Source organism: Orycteropus afer, unplaced genomic scaffold (genome assembly GCF_000298275.1).
Source record: "Orycteropus afer afer isolate SDZICR_OR568_19922 unplaced genomic scaffold, OryAfe1.0 scaffold00365, whole genome shotgun sequence".
Classification (NCBI taxonomy): Eukaryota; Metazoa; Chordata; class Mammalia; order Tubulidentata; family Orycteropodidae; genus Orycteropus; species Orycteropus afer.
In genome coordinates, this window is record NW_006921952.1 from 2,167,923 (window position 1) to 2,194,585 (window position 26,663).

General features: G+C 41.2%; 1 protein-coding gene across 1 annotated transcript in view; it reads right to left on the reverse strand.

The window, feature by feature from the left end:
* The window catches only part of EXOC4 (exocyst complex component 4), a 1,013,282-nt gene that overhangs the window by 71,817 nt on the left and 914,802 nt on the right, over positions 1–26,663 (reverse strand). Inside the window, exons 13-15 of the mRNA XM_007952929.1 lie at positions 24,943–25,084; positions 13,867–14,045; positions 10,312–10,471 (exon numbers count right to left, since the gene is read on the reverse strand). Coding sequence (XP_007951120.1) covers positions 10,312–10,471; positions 13,867–14,045; positions 24,943–25,084 — 481 coding nt within the window. The remainder of the gene's footprint in view (positions 1–10,311; positions 10,472–13,866; positions 14,046–24,942; positions 25,085–26,663) is intronic.

Genomic DNA, 26,663 nt, shown 5'->3' on the forward strand with positions numbered 1-26,663 from the left:
TGCATCAGGGTTCTATCTTTCACCATACTTATTCAATCATATGCTGAGCAAATAATCTGAGAAGTTGGACTATATGAAGAAGAACCTGGCATCAGGATTGGAGGATGTCTCTCATTAACAACCTGAGATACACAGATGACACAACTTTGCTTGCTGAAAGTGAAGAAGACTTGAAGCACTTACTGATAAAGCTGAAAGACTATAGTCTTCAGTATGGATCACACCTTAACATAAACAAAACAAAAATACAACTGGACCACTGAGAAACATCATGATAAATGGAGAAAAAATTAAGGTTGTCAGGGATTTCATTTTACCTGGATCCAGAATCAACAGCCAGGGAAGGAGGAGTCAAGAAATCAAACGTCATATTGCAATGAGCAAGTCTTTTGCAAAAGACCTCTTTAAAGTGTTAAGGTACAAACACTTCACTTTGAAGACTAAGGTACACCTACCCCAAGCCATGGTATTTTCAATTACCTCATATATATGTGAAAGCTGGACAATGATTAAGAAAGAACGAAGAGGAGTTGATGCCTTTGAATTGCAGTGTTGATGAAGAATACTGAAAATAGCATGGCCTGACAGAAGAACAAACAAATCTGTCCAGGAAAAAGTGCAGCCGGAATGCTCCTTAGAAGCGACAATGGCCAGACTTTGTCTCACCTGCTTTGGTTATGTTGTTGGAAGGGACCAGTCCCTGAGGAAGGAAATCATGCTTGGTAAAGTAGCAGGCCACAAGAAAGGGGAAGGCCCAGAACAAGATGGCCTGACACAGTGGCTGCGATGATGGGTTCAAGCATAGCAAGGACTGTGAAGACAGTGCAGGACCATTGTCTGCCAACCCTATATAGGATCTTGGATACACAGACATTTATGTCAACGGGGCAGTGTTTCATCCCATTGTACATGGGGTCGCTATGAGTTGGAGTCAACTTGACCACACCCAACAACAATGGTATCGCTAAAGGAACCCTAGTAGTGCAATGGTTACGTGCTTGGCTGCTAACTGAAAGGTTGGTGGTTCAAACGTACCAGTTGACAGGTGGGGGAAAGTCCTGGTGACCTGCTCCTTTCATGATTATAGCCTAGAAAACCTATGGGCCAGTTGTACTTACCTTATAGGGTTGCTATGAGTTGGAATTGACTTGATAGCATGCAACAACATGGTAACTCTATTTTTAACTTTTTGAGGACTGGCCAAACTGTTTTCCAAAGCAGTTGTCCCATTTTACGTTCTCAACAGCAATGTTTCAGGGCTCCAGTTTCTCCACATCCTTATTAACAGTTGTTATGATATTATTTTTTAGTACGTTGTTGTTGTTATGTGCCGTCGAGTCGGACTTGACTCATAGTGAACCCTCCTTGGGTTTCTGAGGCAGTATCACTACAGAAGTAGATTGCCCCATCTTCCTTCCAAGGAGCTCTGGTGGCATAGTGCCTAAGGCACTTGACTGCTAACCAGAAGGCTGGCAGTTCACACCTACCAGCCACTCCTCAGAAGGAAGGTTTTTCAGTATAGCCATCCTACATAGGTATGAAGTGGCATCTCATTGTGGTTCAGACTTGCATTTCCCTAATGACCTGTTTTTGAGCATCTTTTCATGTGCTTATTGACCATACGTATAGTTTCTTCTTCTTCTTTTTTACTTTTATTGTGAAAACATACACAAGATATTTGCCAACATAACAACTTCCATATTTACAGCTCAGGGACATTGATGACATTTTTCATGTTGTGCCACATTATTGCTATCCGTTTCCAAAATATTCCATCACCATTAGCATAAACTCAATGCCCTGCAAATGAAAGCTTCCCCCTTCCTCCTCCCTCGTACCCCTGGTAACCATTAATACATTAATAATCTAATAATCTTTGGTATATATTTTTTTTTTCCCCTAACCTATCTAGGAATTTTTCCTCCCCTCTTCTCCCATTCCTGGTAACCAACAAAGGATGTTTCCTTCCACGTATAAACTTTTCCTTGACTTTTTACAATAGTGGACTCATACACTATTTGACCTTCTGTGACTGACTTATTTCACTCAGCTTAATTTCCTCCAAGTTCATCCATGTTATGCAGTGTTTTATAGATTCTACATTATTCTTTAGGATTGCACACCATTGTGCGTATGTACAACAGTTTCTTTTTATCCATTCCTCAGTTGATGGGCACTTAGGTTGTTTCTATCTCTGCTGTTGTAAACAGTGCTGCGATGAACATGGGTGTTTATAGATCTGTTTGTGTTCTTCTTCTCACTTCTTTAAGATACATACCTACTAATAGGATTGTTGGGTCAAATGGTATTTCTATTTCTAACTTTTTAAGGAATTGTCATACCAATATCCACAGTGGTTGTTACCATTTGATAGTCCCACCAGCAGTGGATGAGACTCCTAATCTTTCCACATCCTCGCCAGCATATGTTATTTTCTGTCTTGTTGAACTTTGGTATTAATCCTGGGGTGAGATGGTATCTCACTGTTGTTTTGATTTGCCTCTCTCTAATAGCTAATGATCATGAACATTTCTTTATGTATTTGTTGGCTGCCTGAATATCTTCTTTGGTGAAGTGTCTGTTCATGTCCTCTGCCCATTTTTGAATTGGATTGTTTGTCTTTTTGATGTTGAGGTCTTGGAGTTTTCTAGAAATTTGAGAGATAGGTCCTTTGTCTGATATGTCATTGCCAAATATATTTTCCCATTGTGTAGGTTCTCTTTTTACTCTTTTGAGAAGTCTTTTGATGCACCTAAGAATTTAATTTTTAGAAGGTCCCAATCATCTAGTTTATCTTCTGCTGTATATGCATCCTGGGTTATGCCTGACAGTCCATTTATGTCATCAATTAGGGCCCCTAAGTTTGCCCTATGTTTCCTTTGATGACCTTTATAGTTTTAGCTTTCACATTTAAGTCTTTAATCCATCTGGAGGTACTTTTTATTTATGGTTTGAGGTATGGCTCTTATTTTATTTTTCTGCAAATGGATATCCAGTTTTACTGGCACCATTTGTGAAAGAAACTATCTCTTCCCTATTTAATGGATTTCGGTGCTTTGTCAAAGATCAGCTGACCAGAGGTTGATAGGTCTATTTCTGCGTTCTCAATTCTGTTCCACTGGTCTTTGGGTCTGTCATTATACCAATACCAGTCTGTTTTAACAACTGTGGCTGTATAGTAGGTTTTGAGATATGGGAACGTGAGACCTCCTACTTTGTTGTTCTTCAGTAGTGCTTTGCTTATCCGAGGTCTCTTTCCTTTCCATATAAGATTAGTAATTGTTTTTTCCATATCCTTAAACAATGTCAATGGCATCTGGATTGGGATTGAATTGAATGTATAAATTACTTTGGGTAATAATGATATTTTCACAATGTTCAATATTCCTGTCCATGAGCATGGTATGTTCTTCCATTTATGCAAATCTCTTATAGTTTCTTGAAGTAGTATATGTAATTTTCTTTGCATAAGTCTTTTGTGTTCCTGGTAAGATTTATTCCCATTTAGTTTATCTTTTTGGTAGCTATTGTAAATGGTATTGATTTCCTTATTTTCTTTTCAGAGTCCTCTTCGCTGGTGTAGAGGAGCATCCAACTGATGCTTGTATGTTGATCTTGTATCCTGCCACTATGTTAAATCTTTCCATAAATTCCAGTTATTTCCTTGCTGAGTCTCTTGAGTGTCCTATGTATCTGCAAATAGGGATAGTTTCACTTCCTCCTTACCAGTTTGGATGACTTTGATTTCCCTTTCTTGCCTTATTGCCCTGCCTAGGACTTCCAATACAATGTTGAACAGAAGTGGATAGAGGGCATCCTTGTTTGGTTCCTGTTTGCAAGGGGAATGGTTTCAGTATCTCTCCAATGAGAATAATGTTGGCTATTGGTTTTACATATATGCCCTTTATTATGTTGAGGAATTGCCCTTTTATTCCTATTTTTCTGAGAGTTTTGATCAGGAATGGGTGTTGGATTTTATTGGATGGCTTTTCTGCATCTATTGATATGATCATGTGATTCTTTTCCTTTATTTTACTTATGTAATGGATTACATTGATTGCTTTTCTAATGTTGAACCATCCTTGCATACCATCTGTACATCTTCTTTGGAGAACTGTCTATGTGACACTTTGCCTATTTTTAAAATAACTAACAGACTTTTTAGAACAGTTTTATATTTACGGAAAAATTGAGCAGATAGTATACAGCATTCCCATATGTGCCTCACATTTGGTTTCTCTATTATTGACATCTTACATTAGTGTAGTGCATTTGGTATTTTGTTCTTGTTAATGAACAAGAGTGGTTTATTATCAATTAAAGTTCATAGTTCATTCTGAATTTCTTATTTTTTGCATGATGATCTCCTCCAGGACCACACTAAGGATACAACATTATGGTTTGTTTATCACGTTTACTTTGGCTCTTCTTGGTTGTGCCAGCTTCTTAAGGTGTCTTCATTTCTGATGTCCTTGATTGGGCTTTTGGGATTTTTGGAGGAAGAGCACAGAGGTACCACATTCATCACAACATATCAATGATGCAAACTATCAACCTCATTTATGACTGTTGATGTTTACCTTGACCACCTGGCTGAAGTAGTGTTTGTCAGATTTCTCCACTGTAAACCTGCTCTTGTTTTCCCCTCTTTCACACTGTACTCTTTGGAAGGAAAAGCACTGTGCATGGCCTGAACTGAAGAAGTGCGTGTGGGATAATGCTCTTCTTCCTTGAGGATGGCATACCTACATAGTTTATTTGGAAATGTTCTCCATGGGTGATTTGTCTCTTCCCCATGTGTTAATTTATCCAATCATTTATTTATACCAGTATGGACTTGCGAATATTTCTTTATACTTTGGGCTACAACGCAATATTGCTTTTTTCTGTTGTTCAAACTCTTTCTGACTTGGTCACTGGGAGCTCTTTCCGTTGGGTTCTATGCCCCCATGAAACACCCTCATCCATATGTGTGTGTGTTTTAGCACTTCCTTATTTTCTGGTACTACAAGATGCTCCAGACTCACGTAGTTCCTTCTCCAAGAATCAGCCGTTCTTGCAAGGAGCTCTAGTTCCTTATCTGGAAACCAACATCTGGGGGCTAGGTATGTTCATCGTCACCAGGGTGCTTTTGCGTATTTTAAAATTGGTTATTTGTCCTTTTAAGAGTTCTTTATATATTCTCGGTACAAGTCTCTTATCAGAGACATGATTTGCAAATATTTTCTCCCATTCTATGGGATGTCTTTTGTACTTTCTAGGTCTGACTTGGACGGTACCATTTCTGTCTTCTGTTGGTGAGGGTACCATATTTTGCCATACATCCTTGTTCTAGGGAGGTACTCTAGGCAAGATTTTCCCTCCTTTTGCCCTCAGGTTCCAAGATGGTTCCATCTCTAGTTGTAGGAACTTTCTCTTGACTTTTGTGGAGCAGAGATTCCTATGTATGAGTATAATAGAAACCATATGGCTTCAGAGGTTAAGTACATAGGATGAACTGCTCCACAGCTAATCAAGGGCTGCGGGAAGAGGAGCTGGGGGTAAGGAGGGCTGGGAGAAGAGGCTGCTTGTCACTGAAAATAAAAATATCCACTAGTGTCATTCTAGAGTAGATACAATTGAGCTCTGCCATGGGAAACAAATGATGAGGACCTATGTTGAAAGTGCTGGGCTTTCTTAGTGACCATTTGACGAGAAAAGAGGCTGACAATGTGATCTTCTGCACACCACACTAGAAACACTGTCATCTAACTGTGGTATTGTTTGTCTGAACATATCAGACTCTGCCGTGGAATTGGGGTGTGAGAAGTCAGCCCCTAAATACATATATGTGAAGTTTATTCCTATGTTGGGTAAGTGGCATAGTAAAGTTAAAGGAACACAGATCAAAGCATGTCCTCTTGTCTAGTCCACCAGTGGCTGGTTCTTTGTCTTGACCTAACTGAACTGATCAGCAGCATTTGACACAGATAAAGACATTTCCTCTTCACTTGAACTCTAGGACATGCCATTCTTTGGGGTGTCTTCCTATGTTACTGATCACTCCTTCTTAGATTCCTTTGCTGAGGTTCTTCCTCAACATTCCAATGTCTAAACAGTGGAGGAGCCCAAGGCCCAATCCTTGGACAGCTTCTCCTCTTCTCTACTTGTGCTATTATGTGGTGGTGATCTCACTTCTCACGGGCTTAGGGATGTAAATGCCATCTAAACACTGATGAATCCCAAAATGCTGTCTATGCCCTGGACTCATTTCCTGAGATCCAGATTTGTAAATCCAGCTCTCTAAGCTCTAGGTTCACTGAAATGTCTAATAGGCAACTAAAACTTCACATTTCCACGCTGGAATCTTGATCTCCCCACCTCAACTGCTTCTCCACCCCCACTGACCTGCCTCTCCTAAGGTCTGGCTCATTTTTCATTTCAGTAAATGAAAACCATGTCTTTTAGATTGCTCAGATAAAAAACCCTAGAGTCATTTTTGCTTCTCTTCTCTATTTCACAACTCACTTCTTATCCTTCAGGAAGTTCTGTGAGCTCTACTTTTCAAATATAAACTAACCTGACTACTTCTCATCCGCTCCAGTGCTACCATCTTAGTTTGAGTCACCACTATCTTTCACCTAGATTATTGCAATAGTTTTCTAACAGGTCTTCCTTTGTCTGCCCTTACCTGCTACCTCTCCTCCCTACACATTTATGTTCAGCAAAGCAGCCAGAGTGAGTCTTCCATGATGCAGGTCAGATATGGCACTCTTCTGCTCAAAACCCTCTAATAGCATTCTACTTTACTCAGAGTAAAAGCGAATGTTATTACAATGGCCCTCAAGATCTCTGCCCCTCATATTAACCTAATCTACCTCTGCTTTTCTTCTTTCTCACCCCACTTCAGCCATAATGGCCTTCTTGCTACTCTTCAAATTCTTCAAATTCCAAGCATCCCCCTTCCTTAGGTCTTTGCCCATAGATATCCACATATTCTTGGTATGCTTTTCCCCTTAGATATCCACATGGCTTTTTCTCATTCTTCCTTCAGGTTCTCCCTCAACTATTACCATCTCATTAAAGAGGTTCATGAACATGCTATCCAAACTGCTGATTACCTCCACTGCTTCTGGCCCTCTCTGTTCCCCTTCCCATGCAGAACGTTTCTCCATAGCACAAACCATCATCTGACTACTTTAAATTTTACTTGTTTATTACTTTGTCCTTCTTGCCCCGCAATACTGCAAGTTCCACAAGGGCAGGACCTGGAGAGAACACACACTCAATACATATTTGTTGAATGAATGAATGAAAGGGTGAGGAACCTTGCCTTGTGTCAGAGTTTCTCCCCTCACCACTTCTGGAATCTCAGCTTTCATTTCCTTTCCTTGGTCAGTCTGAAGAAGGGGAGCATGCAGGCTAAAGGGAAGCACAATGGAGGAAGCTGAACCAGCAGGAGAGAGAGAGGAGAAAGAGAGGCAACTGTAACCGGAAAAGACAGTTACACAGGGAAAATGGCATATATGCACATGTGTGTGGATGTGCGTGTGTGGGATACCTAGGAAGAAAACTCTGGGATATTCTTTACAAATAATGGCTTCACATAAACTCTAAAGGTTTCCAGATAAGCCTTGGGGACTTCAGTCCCATTCTGACACCATTACGCACTGCCTGGCTCCTAGATGGCTTCAGTGACTCACTCTTGGAAAGATCATATGACAGCTCAGGTTAAGATGATCCCTGATGAGAGGAATCAGCAAGCATGCTCATAAAGGCCTTTCACTTTGGAGTTAATCCGGTGATTTTCCAAGACAAAGTATCCTTTGGAGTCTGAAAAGTCAACAATGGGGTCAAAGGTCAACCCCATGGCACAGCTTAAGTGGTCATTACCACAGAGGACAGAGCGGCCCTGTAATTCTAGGAATGTTATAGCTTGTCTTGATCCTTTGGTCAGCACAATTTATCTTTCTATTCAAGATGAACTGCAGTAAAGGTGTACATGTAAAGAGACAGATGACTTAAAAATGCCATGAATGGAAAAGTCACCATAGATGGAGTCCCTCGAGAGTCTTCGTTCCTTGATTACAGAAAGGGTGCTGTTCCCCACTGGCCAGGAAGGCCAGGGAAGCAAAAATGACCAGTGCCTTGCAACTTCTTGTTAAATCAGTTTCCCGACACACGGCAACTAGTGATTAATTACAGTGATAGAGGCTAACATTCCTATAGAGATTTGCTGAAAATACAGATGCTGTCCATGCTTGACTGGGCATTGCTTAAGAAATGCTGAGGCACACTGCTGGACTCTATTATTTCTGGCTATTCTGGCGTTGCTGTTATATTTATTTTCTACAGCTTCAAATTCGGTGGAATTGATGAAGCCCATTTCGCAAAACCTATCCTGGCCCAAAAGAAGAAGGACTAATAAAAATAAGGCTATAAAAGTGTCCATGTATGTGCGTGTGCATGAGAGCAAGAGAAAATGAGAGGCAGAGGAAGAGAGAGACGACGAACGGTAGGGATCCGTTAGACCTTTACGTAATGCTTTCTGCTCTGATAGAACCCAGGAAAAACTGCAGGAGAGATGCTGTGTATCCTATAAGACTGTGAGGAAACTGACCCATGGCAGCTGCTTAAATAAAGCCTTTAGGAATTAAAGAGAAATTCAACTGTGAAACTCAACTATGTCATTATCCAAGCCTTTTGCAGGCACCAAAAGAGGCCTTGATTTGATGCCTAGTTATTCACTCAGTACCCATAACGAGCACTTACTGTGGGCCAGTTGATCAGTCAGGCACAAAGGAAGCAGTCTTGGCCTCTTGGAGCATCCAGTCTACTTAGGAGGTGTCATCTGAAGCTGGGTTAGGAGGGCAGAATCACCTGGTACTGTTTCTACTATCCTATTTCCTTTCAGAACCCATTTGATAGAAAGAAAGTAGCAAAAGGATAGAGTTCCAGTGGCAGGGCCTCTCCAAGGGGTCACATCTCCACTTATAGCCACTTCCTGAGACATGATTCACAAGGTCCTGAGTGGTGCAAACAGTTTGTGCCTGACTATGAACTTAAACGTTGATGGTTCAATCCCACCCAGTGGCACAGTGAAAGAATGGCCTGACAGTCTGCTTCCATTAAGATTATAGCCATGGAAACCCTAGGGCCAGTTCTACTCTCTGTAACACATAAGTTGGAACTGACTTGATGGTGTTTTTTTTTTAAGTTTTGGACATGACTGACAAATCCAAAAGTGAAAGACACGACTCAGTGGTCATCCACTTGTTTCCTGAAGAAGTGTTTCATTGGCACATGCCCCACCTTTGTCAACCCCAATCCTGCTCAGTCAGCATGTCACTGCTCAGATGCCAGCTCCTCTTAGTGTGTATTAGGGCCCATAATGCCTGCCAAAAACTGTACTAATTTATTTATTTCGGCTAAATAAAAAGAAAAAAAAAAGAAAATCATTTAAAAAAGGATGATTGAATTTAGGAATTATGTTCCTCAGAGAATTGGCAGTGGTCTCTGTATCCCTCAGGTCTCCATGTTCTTAACTTCCCCTTGTCCATGTTATTACGAATAGACTAATTCAATAATGAGATCATTTCCCAAAAGAGCAACCAAATAAATGCAGCATCCAGTCACACCTGGTTTCCCTCATATGAGCAAGGAAGGCTCTCCACCAAATTTAGCCTAAAACAGACTAAAAACTGGACAGATGTCTGGGGAGCAGAGAAGAAAAAACACATGTAAACACAATGAACATGGGAAAAATCATACTTCCAAAGAATATTACTGATAGCAGAAAATACAATTAAATTAATACAAAACTCTTAATATAGTTACAATTTTGTCAGAAAAGAAATCGTATGCATGTATATTGGACGAAAACTCACATATACACACAACACACACACAAAGCCACGAGAAAGGGTACCAAATACCTAGTGGCTACTTCTAGATTAGTGCTTTATGAGTGACATTTATATGCTTCTTTGTATTTTATCTTACACCTTTTATGCAATGAGCATATACGAGTTCCATAATCACTATTATCTTGTATCAAGAAGAACATAGATTAAACAACAGGAACATCTACTTGTCTAGGGAATGTTAACCACCCAATACAGAATTTGATGGAATTCCCTTCCCTATAACCTAACGTCTATCTGTTAGTTAACTAACTTATTGAGTTTGAATTTAAATAAAATTTCCTTAGTGAAAAAGACATAGAGTTTTTTTTTTTAATTTTTTTAAGTACCAAGAATCCATTGTAAATGACTTTATGGGCAATGAGGTCTTGACTTTAGCACCAAAAATGAGCCCAATCTTCCCTCCTACCTTGCAAAGTCCAAGTCAGCCTCCCGGGACATGGTGATATTGGTCAAATTCTGCTGGAGAACGAAAATGTTCCTGCACATCTTCTTGATGCCAGACTCGCTGATGCGCCTGAAGTACTGGGCACCATTAATGAGGATACAGGAGATCAGGTGTCCTAGCCCTGGGGAAGGCAATGGGAGAGAAGATGGATGAGGGTCATTCTGCATCCCTGTGTACACCCAGAAGCTCTCTTCTAATCGCCCCAAGTTGAAATGGTCAAGGACAACATATCTCTGATGGCTGCACCAGCTGGCCTGACAGTAATTTCTGATTATTTCTACTTCACCAGCAGTTATAAATGGAAGACTTCATGCAGCCAACAAAGGCTGGTAAGTCCATAGCTCAAGCCCTGCCATATACACCTCAGGCCATCACAACAAGGACCTACAGAATATGGCAGGTTGTCATACACTATAGAGTACGTAGGCTTTCCTCCTTCTCTGGACAGATGTCTGGGGAGCAGAGAAGAACACATGTAAACACAATGAGCTGTTTGGTCTTCATCTTCCTCCCACAAAAGAGATGGGGGGCACTTTCGACTCTAACAGTGATTGGGTAAGTAAAGATAAATCAGTCAGAAACTGGGCCATTAGCAATGAAGCCAATACACCTCCACAGTGGCAATGGAGTATGTTTGTAAAGTAGTCACTGGAGAGAATATATCAGTATACCTCATTGTACTACATGTCGGGCAAGTCTGTTGGCACCATTTTTTCAATAGCATGTGCTCAATTCATGTCTCTATGCCACATTTCGGTAATTCTCACAGTATTTTAAACTTTTTCATAATGCTATTGCACACTTACCACACTACAGTATGGTGTAAATGTAACTCTTATATGCACTGGGAAACCAAATTACTGTGTGACTTGCTTTATTGCAAAATTCACTTTTTTCTGGTGGTCTGAACCACACTGCAATATCTCCGAGGTATGCCTGTACTCAGAAACAAAGGTGAAAGAAAGGCGGACAGTGCTTTGACTGTTGAGTTCCTATGAGATGCTGATAGACATTTCTGAGGTCCCACGGTGGTCTATTCTTCCAAAGGACTGTTTATGGTCTAGGAAGGTCAGCAAGGGCACTCAGTAAATCAACAAACTATCAGGTCCCATCCAGGATGTGCTCTGTAGTTCAGGTGAAACATGCTAGTTCAAAACAATGAGAGGCCCATGGTGGAGGGTGGTAGACCATTTCCAAAAGTTAGATATTCATTCTAAACACTTAGAATCAAGGAAACGTCTCCTCTTCTTTCCCCCCTCATTCTCGCAAAGTTGGGCTCTAGTAAGACATTTTCCTCAGAAATCTAAAGCTAGCCTGACCAGTCACAGTAGTCCACTATGGTGACGATTTCTTTTCTAAAGTCAGCTCCCTCCATGGCTACTCTTCAAGGTTCAGATCAGAGCCCAGGGTTCATCTTCAGGTTCAATGGCTCCCTCTGCTTTCAAAATGAGTTTTTACTTCATGAGGATGAAGGAAGGGAGGAGAGGGGAAGACACATTCACTGTAGCTGCACTCACTCAACGTTGCTTCAAGACCAGAAACTCATCTCTATGTGCCAATCTTGAAAACTTCTTCAGAAAGTGCTTACTCAAAAGACAAAAGAAGTGTATTCATGGACTGTACACTCAGAGCTAGACAACTGATTCATATCAACAATCTCTGTAAGTCACGTTTTGGCACAATTCTTCCAAACTCCTAACTTCAGTTTAGATTTTGTTCTGTTTTTGTTTTCAGCTAATGAGATCATCAAATTCAAGACCAACAGAAAAACCATGTCCTCAAGTACAAGCACTGAGCAAATGGTTATAGAGTCAGGCAGTGTTCTGAGCAATGAGGACGAATAAAAGAATATAATGAATGGATTATAATCAAATGAAAATTAAACAATAAAACTTATTACAAGTAACACAAGAAGGGTGGGAATCCTATATATTAGCATGCAAAAATATTCATGTACATGCGTCTCTTCTCCCAAGAAACACTGGCATACCATGGGGATAGGGTGGGAGCAGTCTTCCCTGGGATAGGCAATAAGGAGGCACTGTTTGTAGAGAATTAGAAAACAATAACACAACTAATTAAAAGCCCATGTACTTTTTTTTTTATTAGCACCATGCACCAGCAATCCTTAATAGTATCAGGGATAAAATACTCCTTCCTGCCGTGGGGGAAGACCAGGATGTCTCCTTTCTGGAATTCAGCTAAGAGACAGAGAAATATTTAACTTTTCAAATAGGAAATCTCAAAAGTTAGGATTTTTTAGTCAGAACTCATTCCATGTCAGTGGACTGCACCTGCATTGCAACAAGGTGCTGCCACTTGGAAGGATCAGACAATCAGAAATGTGGTGGGAAATGAGAGGAAAACTCTGGGAACCCTGAATATTGGTAAACAAGGCTTGGAAGAGCCACAGTCAAGGGCAAAGGGATAGTCTGTGGGGGAAGGGGAATGTGAACTCCCAGGGGACATGGACATCCCCACATTCATAATGGGCCAAGGAGCTGGCTAACAGAGAACCCTTAAATGGCCTATAATTGCTACAATCCTTCGGACGGTGTACCTTCCTAACTGTTTAAATGTCATTGGTTGCTGTGCAGGTGTAGACTTTGGGTGACCTCACACAAACAAGCACAACGCTGCCCTGTCCTGAGCCATCTTCCTGATCTTTGGTGTGCGTGAGTCCACTGGTGATACTGCTGAGTCACCACAGTGAGGGTTCCTGCGTTTCCATGGGCCTTCTGCTTTTCATACACGTCCTTTTCTAGTGACTGGTCTTTTGAAAATTGTTTTCAGACTTTATTTATGTTTTTATTGATTTAAATACCACTGGTTTAATACAGTGGGAGAACAAAGATACTTCTGGCCTGCAGGTCTACATAAAAACAAAACCAAATGAGAAAAAAATGAACTATAATTTGAAGTCTTAACAGGGGTCCTACAGGCAGAATTCAGCATGAAAAACACTTGGCTGGTACCACATCCTTCAAAAATTTGAATTTGATGTCTTTAGATGGCATAGTCTCTCCTACCCTTGTCTGCCAGGCCCCTGAAGGAATTTGTGGAGGGCGACTTCTTCAAAGCGCGGTTAACCAGAGCCTTCTGTTCTTTACAGAGAATAATGCATTTTGTAAGAGAAAACATCCCCTTCCAGTGACAATTTTAGCCAGTGAGGGATCTTTCAGGGTTCTCTCCTTATATTTTTTTTCCCCTTATAAGCTCCCTATGAATTAATTCACGGCCCAATCCTCACATTCACCCTAGTCTCAGGAGTGGCATGTCAGGGAGTCGGCCAGACTGCCATCTGTCTTATCTTGGATTAAATCTCCTTAGCAACAAGGAGCAGATAGCAACCATTGTGTCTACCTAGACTCACACAGAGGGCTGGGGATTGTACTGTAAGCAAAAAAGAAAGATTTTTTTTTTCTCCTTAAAAGTTCTGAACTTCAGTAATAACTAGCAGGAAAACCTCCACTCTTCCTTCTCCCCAAGCTGCCCCAGAGAGACGCAGGGCCTGACCTTCAAAGATGTACTGGAACTTGTGCTGCTGGAGGCTGGCGCTCATGGCCTCCTCGATAGCACTGATATCTTTGTTGAGCTTGACCACCAGAGGGTCATAGTCCATACTTTCCACGTTAGCCACAATTGCGTAGTTCCCCTCCTTTGCGAGAGGGATGAGGTAGTGGAAACAGTGAACTCTGAAAAGAGAGAGATGGGAGAGCAGTTAATGAGAAATCTTGCCCATGAAAACAATGATCTTCTTAAACAAACAAACAAACAAAAAGAAAATAATGATCTTCATATAATAAAGTACCACTTTGTATTGAATTGTGTTCCACTCAAATAAGTGCATGTGAAAACTGGACAGTGAATAAGGAAGACAGAAGTGATGCATCTGAATGACGGTATTGGTGAAGAATACTGACTACACCACGGACTGCCAGGAGGATGAAATCTGTCTTGGATGAAGTACAGGCAGAAGGCTCCTTAAAAGTGAGGATGGTGAGACTTTGCCTCTTATACTACTTGGTCATGCTGTCAGGAGGGGCCAGCCCCTGGAGAAGGGCATCATGCTTGGTCAAGTGGACGGTCAGTGAAGAGAGGATGCACTTCAATGAGACGGACTGACACAGTGGCTGCAACGGTGGGCTCTGGCATAGCAAGGATTGTGAGGATGGTACAGGACTGGGGAGTGTTTCATTCTGCTGGACATGAGGTCACTATGAGTTGGAACTGACTCGAGGACACCTAACTACAACAACAACAACAACAAAATGAGTATTGGAATCCTAACCCTAAACCTGTGGACGTAATCCCATTTAGGAATAGGTTTTATTTGCTATGTTCATGAGGCCATATCAGTGTCAGGTGTGACTTGTGAGACATAAAAAGAGCGGATTAGAAATGGAGAGAAGCAAGGACACACAATGGGGGAAGACAACACCATGTGGAGCTAGACGGCCAAGGGACTGAGAAACAGCAGCTGAAGGAGACAAAGATCATCCCCCAGAGCTCACAGAGAGGGAGCGTCCCCTAGGGCTAGCCTCCTAAACTGGGAGAAAATAAATTTCTCTTTGTCAAAGCCACCCACTGATGGTATTTCTGTACAGCAGCATGGGGTAGCTAAGCCGAGTACCCAAATATTTGAAGCTGCAGTGGCCCTGTCAGTTTTGAAGTACTCTTTCCCTTTCCCCAAAAAGCCACCCCAGTTATTCTGCAGGACATCAGAGGGATCTTGAGTAAGTTGGCTTCTGTGGTGCTTGTTCAGTCTGTACAATAAGGTAAAGGATAGACGAACTCTGAAATTCCTTTCAATGCTAGGGTTGAATGCATAGTGGAAAAAGCATTAACCCTTTCAACAGATATTGTTGCATGGAGAAAAGGGGTGGAAATCACAGAGCTTAAAAGTATAGGCTTTTCATCTAGATGCAACGATGGGTCTCTCCTCATCTGGAGCAAAGAAGAAGGAAGAAAACCAAAGACACATGGAGACAATGAGCCCAAGGGACTAGTGGACCATGTGAACCTCAGCCTATATGACCATGAGACCAGAAGAACTAGATGGTGCCCAGCTGCTACTGTCAACCATTCATAGGAGGATCAGTGCAGGAGACCCTGGATAGAGTGGGAGAACAATGTGGAACAAAACTCAATATTATAAAAAAGACCAGGCTTACTGGTCTGATAGAGCCTGATGAGACCCCTGAGACTATGGCCCCTTGTTACTCTTCAGGCCTGGAATTGAACTCATTCCCATAGTGTCCAGCCAAACAATAGATAGGCATATAGGGTGAACATTTACACCAGGTAGTTACACAACTTAGAATGATCAATCATGAGAGAACAGAAGGGCAGTATTTACATAAAGGAGCTAGCTCAAGTGGCAGGAATGCATAGGAAAGAAAGACACAGGAAGAGGTAACTACAGGCAGGAAGTGGGAAGAGAGCTGTTACACTGTGGGGACTGTAATCAATGTCATGAGACAAAATGTGTATGAAAACAGAAAATGAATTTGCTCTGTAAACTTTCACCCAAAGCAACTTTAAAAAAAAAAAAAATGTAGGCTTTGGAATGAGACTGCTTGACTTCAATTCCCAGTTCCAACGTTTACTAGCTATGTGATGTTAGGCAAGTTACTGTGTCTCTCTGTGCCTCTTATCTTAGTTTTCTTATCTATGAAATGAGGAAGATAATAATACAGAGCTCATCGGGTGCTATGAGGAGCTACCTGTAAAGGGCAGCACAAAGGAATTGAACCGTAAATGTTGGTTATTATCACCATCATCATTATAATTTATTATATTATTTATTACTATTAATTTGTTACTTATTCAAAAAATGTGTTAGTATTATTTAACTGACTATCTATGAATATGTTAAAAATTGTGCTAGTCCCTGGGAATATAAGACATGGTTTATACCTTTTAAAACCCCACAATCTGTGAAGTAGGCTAAGAAAAAACAACCCAAAGAGAATGCTTTTCAGAAGCACATGTACCAGGGACCACTGAAGTCCGCTGCGAGGCACCAGGAAGGGTCATGGCAGGAGATGATGCTCAATTTGGGTCTCACAGGACACAACGAGTGAGCCTGAGGAATGAAGGCATTCCTCTGCTGCAATGGCCTACATCTGTTTAGGCATGATTCTGAGGTTCTTTTTGGTAGATACTGGTAACTGCCAAAGAAATCTGAGGTGGGTGAGGGCTACTCCTCCATAACCTTTTTATTAAGTTGTAATGGAAGCAAGTTTCAGTCCAAATTCTGCCACATATACACCCACCCGTCTCTGTAAAACCAAACAGGACACCATCCGTTGGCAGGTACAGCTCACACAGCCTGCTCAGTAAGGGCCATCAAGCCCTAACTCTCCAAGGGCTGACCTTGCATGGACGGTTCACTGGAGGGAGACCTAACTGCATTCTAGAGACAGGACTCTGTTCCCCTTAGAGTTGGCATCGATAGCACGTGGGTATTTGCAGTTTTGGGTGATTATTAGTAAAGATACTATAAACATTCATGTACAGGTTTGTAGTAAATATAAATTTTCATTTCTCTTGGCTATGTACCTGGAAGTGGGACTGGTGAGTCCCAAGGAAAGAGTACATGTAACTGAGTAAGAAATCATCAAACTGCTGTTTAAAAAGGACTGTAGCATTCCGCTTTCTCACCAGCACTGCGTGAACGCTCCGGCTGCTCTGCAGTCTCCCCAGCACTCAGCATTGGCAGGTTTTCAAACATTTATTAAGTTTTAACCATTCTAATAGCTCTATGGTGGTATCTCACTATGGCTTTAAGTTCCTTTTCCTAATGACTAAGAATGTTGAGTATATTTTCCATCCTCATATCTTTGGTGAAATGTCTATTTACATCTTTTGTCTAGTTTTTTTCCCCCAATTGGGTTGTTTATTTTTCTTATTACTGCGTTTTGAGAGTTCTCCATATATTCTGGATACAAGTCCTTTACCAGGTCTTGCAAATATTTTCTCTCAATGCTTTGTGTGTTTTCCATCCTCCTAATGGCTTTCAAAGAACAGCTTTTAATTCTGACAAAACCCAACTTATCATTATTATTGTTTTTTTCTTTTATGAATGGTGCTTTTGGTGTCCTATTTAAGAAATTATTTCCTAAACGATGTCACAAAAATTTTCTTCTAGCTGTTTTATAGTTTCAGGTTTTACATTTAGGTCTAAATTCATTTTGACCTAAGTCTTCTGTATCATGTGCAATATTCTTAGTCTCTGTTCACAGAAGGGGGTCCAAATCTCTCGGGTAGCATTCATTTGCACTGATGGGGGCTCTTACTAACCACTGCCAATTAACTAACAGCTAACTTCACCAACAAAAATGCTTTCTGACATTCATCTGCAAATTGGTAAAGTATATAGTTTTGATCAGGATACCAGTACTAGAAGCACTGGTCTCAGCCCTCTCTGCAATGTGATTTTCTGATACAATGAAAGTCCCCCAACCCAGTAGTAGGATTCATGACTACAGCAATTGATTGCTACTGTGTTTAAAAGTTTTAAACAGTAACATTTTATTAAGCTTTCAGTGAAAGTTTACACAGCAAATTACGTTCCCATTTGACAATTTCTACACAAACTGTTCAGTGACATTAGTTCCATTTTTCACGATGGGTCAACATTCTCTAATTGCATTCTGGTTGCTCTATTTCCAGTGCTCTAGCTTCCCTTTTCCCCTTATCTTCTCATCTTTGCTTTAGAGTACTTGTTGACCTTTTGGCTTCATAGAGATGGCTTAAAGGAGCACTGTATTTAAGGGTATTGTCCTTTATTTTGCGTCCCAATCTGTTTGGTTAAAAGGTGACCTTGGGAGATAATTTTGGTTCAAAGTTTAAGAGCAGCTCAGGGTGATAATGTCAGGGAGTCCTCTAGTCTCAACAGGTCCAGTAAATCTGGACTTTTTAAGAATTTGACCTCCGTTCCACTTTCTTCTCCCATCCTATCAGAGTCCGTCTATTGTGGCCATGATTAGAATGGTCAGTAGCGGCTAGGCACCATCTTCTGGTCTCAGGGTATAGGAGGCCATGGCTCATGTAGGCTATTAGCCCTGTGGATTAGCTTCCTTTCTGAGACTTGTGGTTGAAATTTAAAGCAGCACTTGCATAAGATCAAATTATCTATGGTAAGGTATTTTAAAGTAAATTATAGACATTATAACTCCAGACAATGGGAAGACTGTGTGTCAAGGCATGAAGGTCTGAATGGAGGGTGATTCTGAGGAATTACAAATGGTTCTTTTTCACTGCACACAGATCTCCTAACAAAGGAATGGGTTAGGTAGGGGAGATGGGCAGGGCCAGCTCATCATTATCAGATGGACGTGAAGGCCATCTAAGGAATGTGGGCCTCATTGTAGAAGCCACAGGGAGCTCTGGGAGGACTTTCAGAGGTGAAGTGATATAATAGATCAGAGTTTGGCAAGATCACTCTGGGACACCATGAAGAATGCATTGATGGTAGAGAATGTGGGCAACCAGAAGTAGAGAGACTACTTAGGCAACGATCATGAATTAGAGGTGAGAGCTCATATGATCCAGAAGCAAACAGGAGAGAAAGACACTGTTTTAGGTGCTTTCTCTCCCCAAACGACTAGAGATGAACAGTAGATTAAAATACTTCTCAGAGAATGTCAAATTCAATACAATTTCTTTCTTCCTCTTTTTCCTTTCAGATTCTAGCACATTGCTGCCGACCTTAACATGACTTTGGCATTAAGGGCTTCTGCAAATACTGCTGATTGCACAGTGGGACGGTTGATTTTCAGAAAGTGCACACTTAGGATCCCAACAGTGATAGGCAGTTGCTATTGAACACTCTCTGAGCCCTCCTGATGGTGAGAGAAATCAACTGATAAAGGTGACATTCTTGGCATCTTGGACTCAAATGGCAACGTAATTTCCTTCTTCTAAAGTTCAAATACAAAAACAAAACTCTCACCAAGTCTTTCATCTTTGGGGGTGTCATTTGGCTTATGCTTCACATTGGGGCCAAGGGTTGCTTGGTGATTAAATGTGACCTACAGGGGCACAGTTGTAAAATGCCAAATGCTTTTTGGATGGATCCTTCAACACAGAACCTGCTGGATCCGAGAACGTTTTTTGGTTTGAATTTTAACAATGTTAAAGAAAAATACGGGCACGAATATAAAACTATTTTGGGAACAAGGCACATTTTTGGCATCTGGAGTTGTTCTGCACTTCTTGCTAGAACGTCCAATTTACTTTTTGCCTATCCCGTGTCCTCTTATTACAGTGGCTCCTTGGCTCAGAGTGCCAGGGACAGCGCCTGACCAGTCACTTCATCACACCAGCTCCTAGAGGGCAGGGCCTAGGTTCTCTCTTGCTTTGTTTCATATTAAGGCCAAATTCAGACAACATAAAACCAACCATTGGAAAGCCAACAATTCAGTGGCATTTGGAACATTCACAATGTTGTACAACTACCACCTCTATCTGGGTCTAAAACATTTTCATCACCCCAAAAGGAAACCCCAGACCTATTAACCAGTTATTCCCTGTTTTCCTCTTACCTCCCTGAACCCCTAGGAACTTCCAGTCTCAGTGGATTTACCTATTCTGGCTATTTCACATAAATGGAATCTCGTAACATGTGACCTATTGCCTTTAGTGCCTGGCTCCTTTCACTCAGCATGATGTTTCTTCAGTTTATCCATTCCACACTGTAGCATGTATCAGTACTTCAGTCCTTCTTATGGTTCAATAATACTTTATGATAATATTATTCACATGTTGTTCATCCACTCATCCATGGGCAGATACCTGGGTTATTTCCACCTTTTGGCTACTGTGAATCATATTGCTATGAACATTCAAGTATACATGAATTTATTTGAATCTCGTTTTTAATACTTTTGGGTATATACTGAGGAGCGGAATTGCTGGATCACATGTTATTTTGATTTTTAACTTTTTGAGGAACTATCAAACTACTTCTAACTCTCTTTTTAAGACAGGGTGGGAACCATCAGTTGATTGTGATGCCAAGGGTGATGGTGGCCCCTACTCTCTGTAACTCCTACACATGTGCCTATTTTTCAAGTGGACAAAACAGCATTTACTTGATCTAAGTTTCAAACCAGTTAATGCTCAAGAGCCAATCGGGTTTTAAATGAGCACCAAATATGCAGGAGGGCTGACCCAGGTTCTGAAGCCATGACAGTGAACAAGGTACCTTGGTTCCTTTCTTCCTGGAGCTCAGAGTGTCTTCCATTGTCAGCCCTCTTTGGGTACCCCAAGCACAGAGCGGCCTCCCCTATTACAGCATGGCTGTACTATGTTATAATGATTTGTATGATATATGTGTCTTATTAATTTTGTATCATCAACTGTATGAATAACAACAATAAAAAACTTGTTAATTTGGCCAGGAATGACTAAGTATGTCAACACTCACTATCTGAGCTCTTCAGGGAGTAGTTTTATGTACCAGCCTTTAAAAGGAACAAGGATAACATGGAGCTTATTCCTAAGAAAGCAACCAGAATGTTGAAGCCATGTTATATGAGGAGGCAAAGAAATTTAATCTAGAAAGAATAAACATGTTTCAGTGTTCTCCGTGAAAGTCAAGGAAAGATAATTCTGAATCCTCGCACTGTAAATTCAGTCTTCTTGTTATTTATTCCTCAAATCACCTTCTTCTGGTTTTAAATGCCACTTCATCTTTGCAAACCAATGTTGAAAGAGATAGAGCAACGGGTGCTTCAGCACCGTATGGTTTCTTGTAAAGTTAATAAATAATGACTAAAACATGTTCAGCATTACCAAGAATAATACTGGCAAGATGTACAAAAATGAAAAGGGCAGAACAAGGTTCAGGATTTAAAAGATCTCATGCAAACGTGTGGAAAATATCCCACTTGGAATTAACTCCACTATAAGCAGACGATTCTGAATGTAGAACGAACGTATCACACACTCACAATCAATAGTATCAACTCTGGGAGGTGTGGGAGTGATTACTTTGGTGTTCTCTCTGTTTTTCTGGGCAGTCCAGGTAAGTGGGCACCCGAATGTCACTGAGTGTTGTTTCTCCTTCAGTGTAGTCTGTTTATCTACTCACAGAAAACACCTGATTTATTTCACTGTCAGCTTGTAAGTAAATAGCAAACAAACCTAAAAATTATCATAAAACAAATCAGAAAAATATACAGAAAGAGTCTTCATTTCTGGACAGCCTAATGTAAGAAATAAGAACAGAAATAGTCCTGAGTAAAACAGATTCCAAATCTGCAATGCTACGTCTCTCGTGCCACTCACAGATACTGAAGTGAGAAAGAAGTAACTCATTGGATAAGATCATGAAGAATGAAGAATCGAGTGGCACTTAAAAGTAATGACATCAACAATGCATTGTTCATCGGGCTTTGCCTGGGCACACCAGAGAAAGACCTAAGTTCTAACTGTGGTCCAAACATACTCTAAAGGTTTACTGAAGAACCAACTCTTTGATATTTGAAACAAAAGTTTCTGATTGAGATCAATAATGTTGTTAGGTGCTGTGGAGTTGGTCCCGCCTCCTAGTGACACTACGTATGTCAGAATGAAACGCTGCCTGGTCCTGTGCCAGCCTCACAATCCTTGCTATGCTTGACTTTAACGAAGACCCACAGTAATACTGAAGGAAGCGTGCTGCTACATACCCTTCGGTCCTGAGGTTTCTGATCCTGGGTTTAAAACTATATACCCAGCTGGCTATTTGACACGTGACCTCGGTGTTTAAGAGCATCTCAAACTTAATGTCTGCAAAGTGGAATTCTTGATTCCCACCCCTCCCCAGCCTTTCTCCTCTTTGCACCCTCAGTTAATGGTCTAGCACCCCAAAGGTGCTGACCCCAAACCTGGTAGTTTTACTGACTCCTTCCTTTCTCTCACTGTCACCAGTCGCTGCTCAATCCAATCTACCAATAACTCATCAGCTCCGCCTGACTCAACGGCAGTCGATTTGGTTTCTGGCTTGACCTTCACAAGATGTCCCAAATCCAACACTTTTCACACTTCCATCAGTGGTCTCAAACTGGTCATCCTGCTTCCATACTTATTTTTCCCAGCTATCCACTTTCCAGAGTGGTTGGTCTGATGGATGAACAGACAGATGGACAGATGGTCTGTCTGTCTGTCTATCATCTCCAGAGTGATTCTGTGAAAATGTAAATTAGTTAGTATCTCTTCCCTGCTGTTCTGGTTACCTAGTGCCACTCTGACAGGAATATTCCACAAATGGGATGGACTTAACAAATAGGAGTTTATTCTCTTATAGTTTGGAGGCTTTAAGAATTCCAAGTTCAAAGTACAAGGCTCAAGGGGCTGGGTGAAAGCCCCTTGACCTTGGGCTTCAGCTTTGCCTCTTGCTCTCGGCCCACTGAAGCTAGAGGCATCTCTTCACTCAGGCAGCTACTGGCTGCTGAGGCTAACAGGCCCAAGGTTGACAAATAAAATGGCACAGTCCTGATTACCAAACCACATGGCAGGCCATTGATTAGTCCACTGAAAGTCCCAAAGTTGGCACAGCATGGCAGGCTACTGAACAATGACATGGCTACATGCAGGGTCCAAGCATGTCATAAGCTAGAGACCATTCCCAAAGCTGCTTCATATATACAGGAAGCAGACCACATACCCAAAGGCAGCTACTCAGCTGCTCACAGTAGATTCTACCGTGGAGTTGATTGCCAGTCTCATCATGGGGAATACTATATCCAGCTGCCCAGCCACTCAACCAGGCCTAGCCAAGTTGACACACAAACTTAACCACCACACCCACTTAAAACTTCCCTATGGCTTGCTAAGGTATTTAGAATAAAACTTGAACTATCCAGGTGGGTCTATAAGACCCTGTGCTGTAGGGCTACATGACCCACATGATCAGGCTCCAGTCTGTCTCTGTGTCCTACCCTTTCTTCTGCTTACTTGCTACAATCGTATGGGAGCTTCCTTCTGTTTCTCCAAACTGCCCAGCTCACTCAGGCCTTTCACGAGCACTGTTTCTTTGCCTGAAACTCTCTTCTCACAAGTTTTTATAAAGATGGTTCCTTTTGTCACTTTGACATATTTCCTTTGAACACTCTACAGAAAGAAAAATTCCTCTTCTTAGATGCCATCAATCATTAACTGCACACTCTATCCCTCCTCTGCCCAGTGCAGTAGGTACAAGCAACATAGCTATAGAGCTCTTGAAATGGACGAGTCCAAATTGAGATATGCTGGGAGCTCTGGTGGCACAGTGCCTAAGGCACCTGACAGCTAATCAGAAGCTGGCGGTTCAAACTCACCAGCCACTCCTTGGGAGGAAGACTGGCCAATCTACTTCTGTAGAGATACTGCCTCGGAAACCCAAGGAGGGGTCACTATGAGTTGAAATCGACTCGATGGCAGTTAAGGTTTATTTTTTTTTTTTAGGGTAAGTGTACAACACACAATGGATTTCAAAGACATGGTTTGAAAAAAGGTAAACACAAACTATCACATTAATCATTTTTATAATTACATGTTGCAATGACAATATTTTGGATACATAAAATATATTACTATAATTTATTTTGCCTGCTTCTTTCTCTTTTTTTAATGTGGCCACTTTCTACAAGCTCTGTAATTTAAAATCACATAATGAGGCTCACATTTGTAGCTCACCTTATACTTCAATTGGATGGCACTGCTCAATCCCATCATGCTATTTTATTAGTTCAGTTGTACTGACCTGACATTATCTGTTTTGTTTGCTCATTGGCTATCTCTTCCCATTAGAATGTGAGTTCCATGAGAGCGGGGACTTTCAATAGTTGGCTCACTGTTGTTTTTATTAATTTGGCTGAATCTTGGAACACTGCCTAGCACACAGTAGGCACTTGGTAAATATCTGGTGAATGAGTGAATGAATGAATGGCTGAGGACTTCCTAGTTCTTCCCTACTACAGTTCTGTATGTATAATAATGGGCTACCAAAACTGATGAGAATATTTTACTGTGCAGGCAGGGGAAGAAATAAGAGCTCAAGAATATGGCACCTTAGAAACGATTTCCTTGAATTATTAGTTAACTTCATCTCGTCTCTTGGATTTTAAATTCGTTGAGGGAAGGGACCATGACTCTTATGTCCACACACTCCTTGACTAGCAGGTACCTTAATAAAAGCATCAAAGACAACAAAGTAACCATAATCACAAAGCACTTACTGTGCAGCAGGCATTGTGCTAATACAAGCTTACGTATAAAATCTCTGTAAGTTAGGAATTTGTTTCCCTTCTTAGAACGAGGAAACCGTGGGCTAGTAAAGTTAATTAACTAAGATCACAGAGGCCGCTGGCAGAGACATTCACTTCTAGGTCTTCCTGATTTGATAGGCCATGTAAACTCTCGCATCACCATACTCCCAACAAAGCGTGTGCTCCAAAACCTTAAGAGTGATTAACATGAACAACAATTTCCAGTGAAGAAATGGATAATGACAACAATAGGAACCAAACACAATGGTGAATCTTCTCAGCAAATACGCAAGTGAAGTATGTATGAATCCAGTGCCTTTGAATCGCAAAGCCCCGGGCTTGCCTGCCATACCTGACTTCCAGGTGTAAGACGAGCAGGCAGCGGTCAGCCATGTCCTGGAAAGACTTGGCGAGCTCGCTCAGAGTCTGCAGGATCTGCTCCGACACGGGCGGGAGGTCCATGTTCGCGTGGCTCTCTTGACCAGGAGACAGAGCTGTGAGACAGGAGAGGAAAGAAACAGCTTATTACCTGCCTAAAGATTTCTATAAAAGGACTTATTATTTTGTGGCTTATCATGTTGTTTTTATCAATTTGGTTAATGTCAGTGTTGGCAGCATTCAAAGTTTGAATATGACAAAGCATTTCTGTGCCTGATTAAACACAGAAATCCAGCTGATTGTCTTAAATCAATTGCTAGAATGAAAGAAACAGAATTGCAGGATCAGAAGTGACCTTCACAGTCATCTGGGCCCAACTCTTGGCTCACCCTGTGTCTTTTGTGTACCTTCAAGTGGCTCTCCAGTTCTGGTTACATGTATAAGCAAATGTTTGTGAAAGAAAACACAGTTATCTTTTGAAGCAGTCATTGTATCTCTGAAGTGACCATGTTACATCAAGCCAACACCTGTGTTCCAGTAAGTTCTAATCACTGGTCCCGATTCTCTCCAACTCTGTATACAAAGTAAAGTTAATCACTGTTGCATGTGCCAGGACTTTGTGTCAGCACTCCTAGTCTTGAAGACACCTGTTGTGGCTTCCTTTCAACCTTCCCTTCTCCAGGCCAAATGCCCCCAAGTTCTTCAACCATTCTTCCATCGATTTGATCGAATCATTTAACAATTCTTATAATTTACCAACAAAAATACTCCAGTTTTTCTGTATCTTGGGATGTGGGACTTATACCAAATACAGCAAGAACTATACAGTGGTCTACTGGTATGGCTGCATACATGTCACCAATGCCCCTGCCCTTATTCATGTCTATCATATGGCACTTACGTTTGCCCTTGACTTAATAAGTGGATTTCATAAGTGGCAAGTATGAGCTATCAAGGAGCCCTGGTGGTACAGTGGTTAAAGCACTCACCTGCTAACAGAAAGGTTACTCTGTTTAAGGAGGTTGAAGCAGTCTGCTTCAGTAAAGACTTACAGCTTTGGAAACCCTATAGGTCAGTTCTGTTCTGTCCTAAAGGGTCATTATGAGTCAGAATTGACTCAATAGCAGGAGAGTTTTGTTGTTGTTGCTGTTGTTAAGTATGAACTATAAATATCCCTATTTTATATAACATTGACATAAAAAGTTCCATACAAAGCTTGTCATATTGTAAATTTCTTAGAGACTTCGGGGTGAGCTCTCTCAAGGGTGAAGAACCCAGTGCTTGGATTGAAGGCTTCGTTTCTCTGCTGTGTGAATTTAGATTTTTCTCTATCAGCTTTCCTGACCTTAAGTCCTGCTTTATCCCAGGTGGGGGATCAGAGCAGAAAAAAAAGGAACTACTGCACCTGGGGTTGGTCCCAAAAGCAGTAAACCCCTCACAGACTGTACTGCCGTAGACTGGTCAAATGTTATATTTCCTCTCTTATAACTTAATACTGTCCTCTAGAAGTCTTTCCTTGTGAATAAGGTTTGAGTAGTAAGAACGCTGAAAATACCAGCAGAAGAGGCTGCGATGCTTACCTCTAAACCTCTAAGTTCTGTAGCTCTCTACAACAGAAAAGGAATGGTTGTCATAATGTTGGTCAATTTCAAAATCAATTGAGGTCTCCTGCCCTTGAACCTTCACCCACTGTTT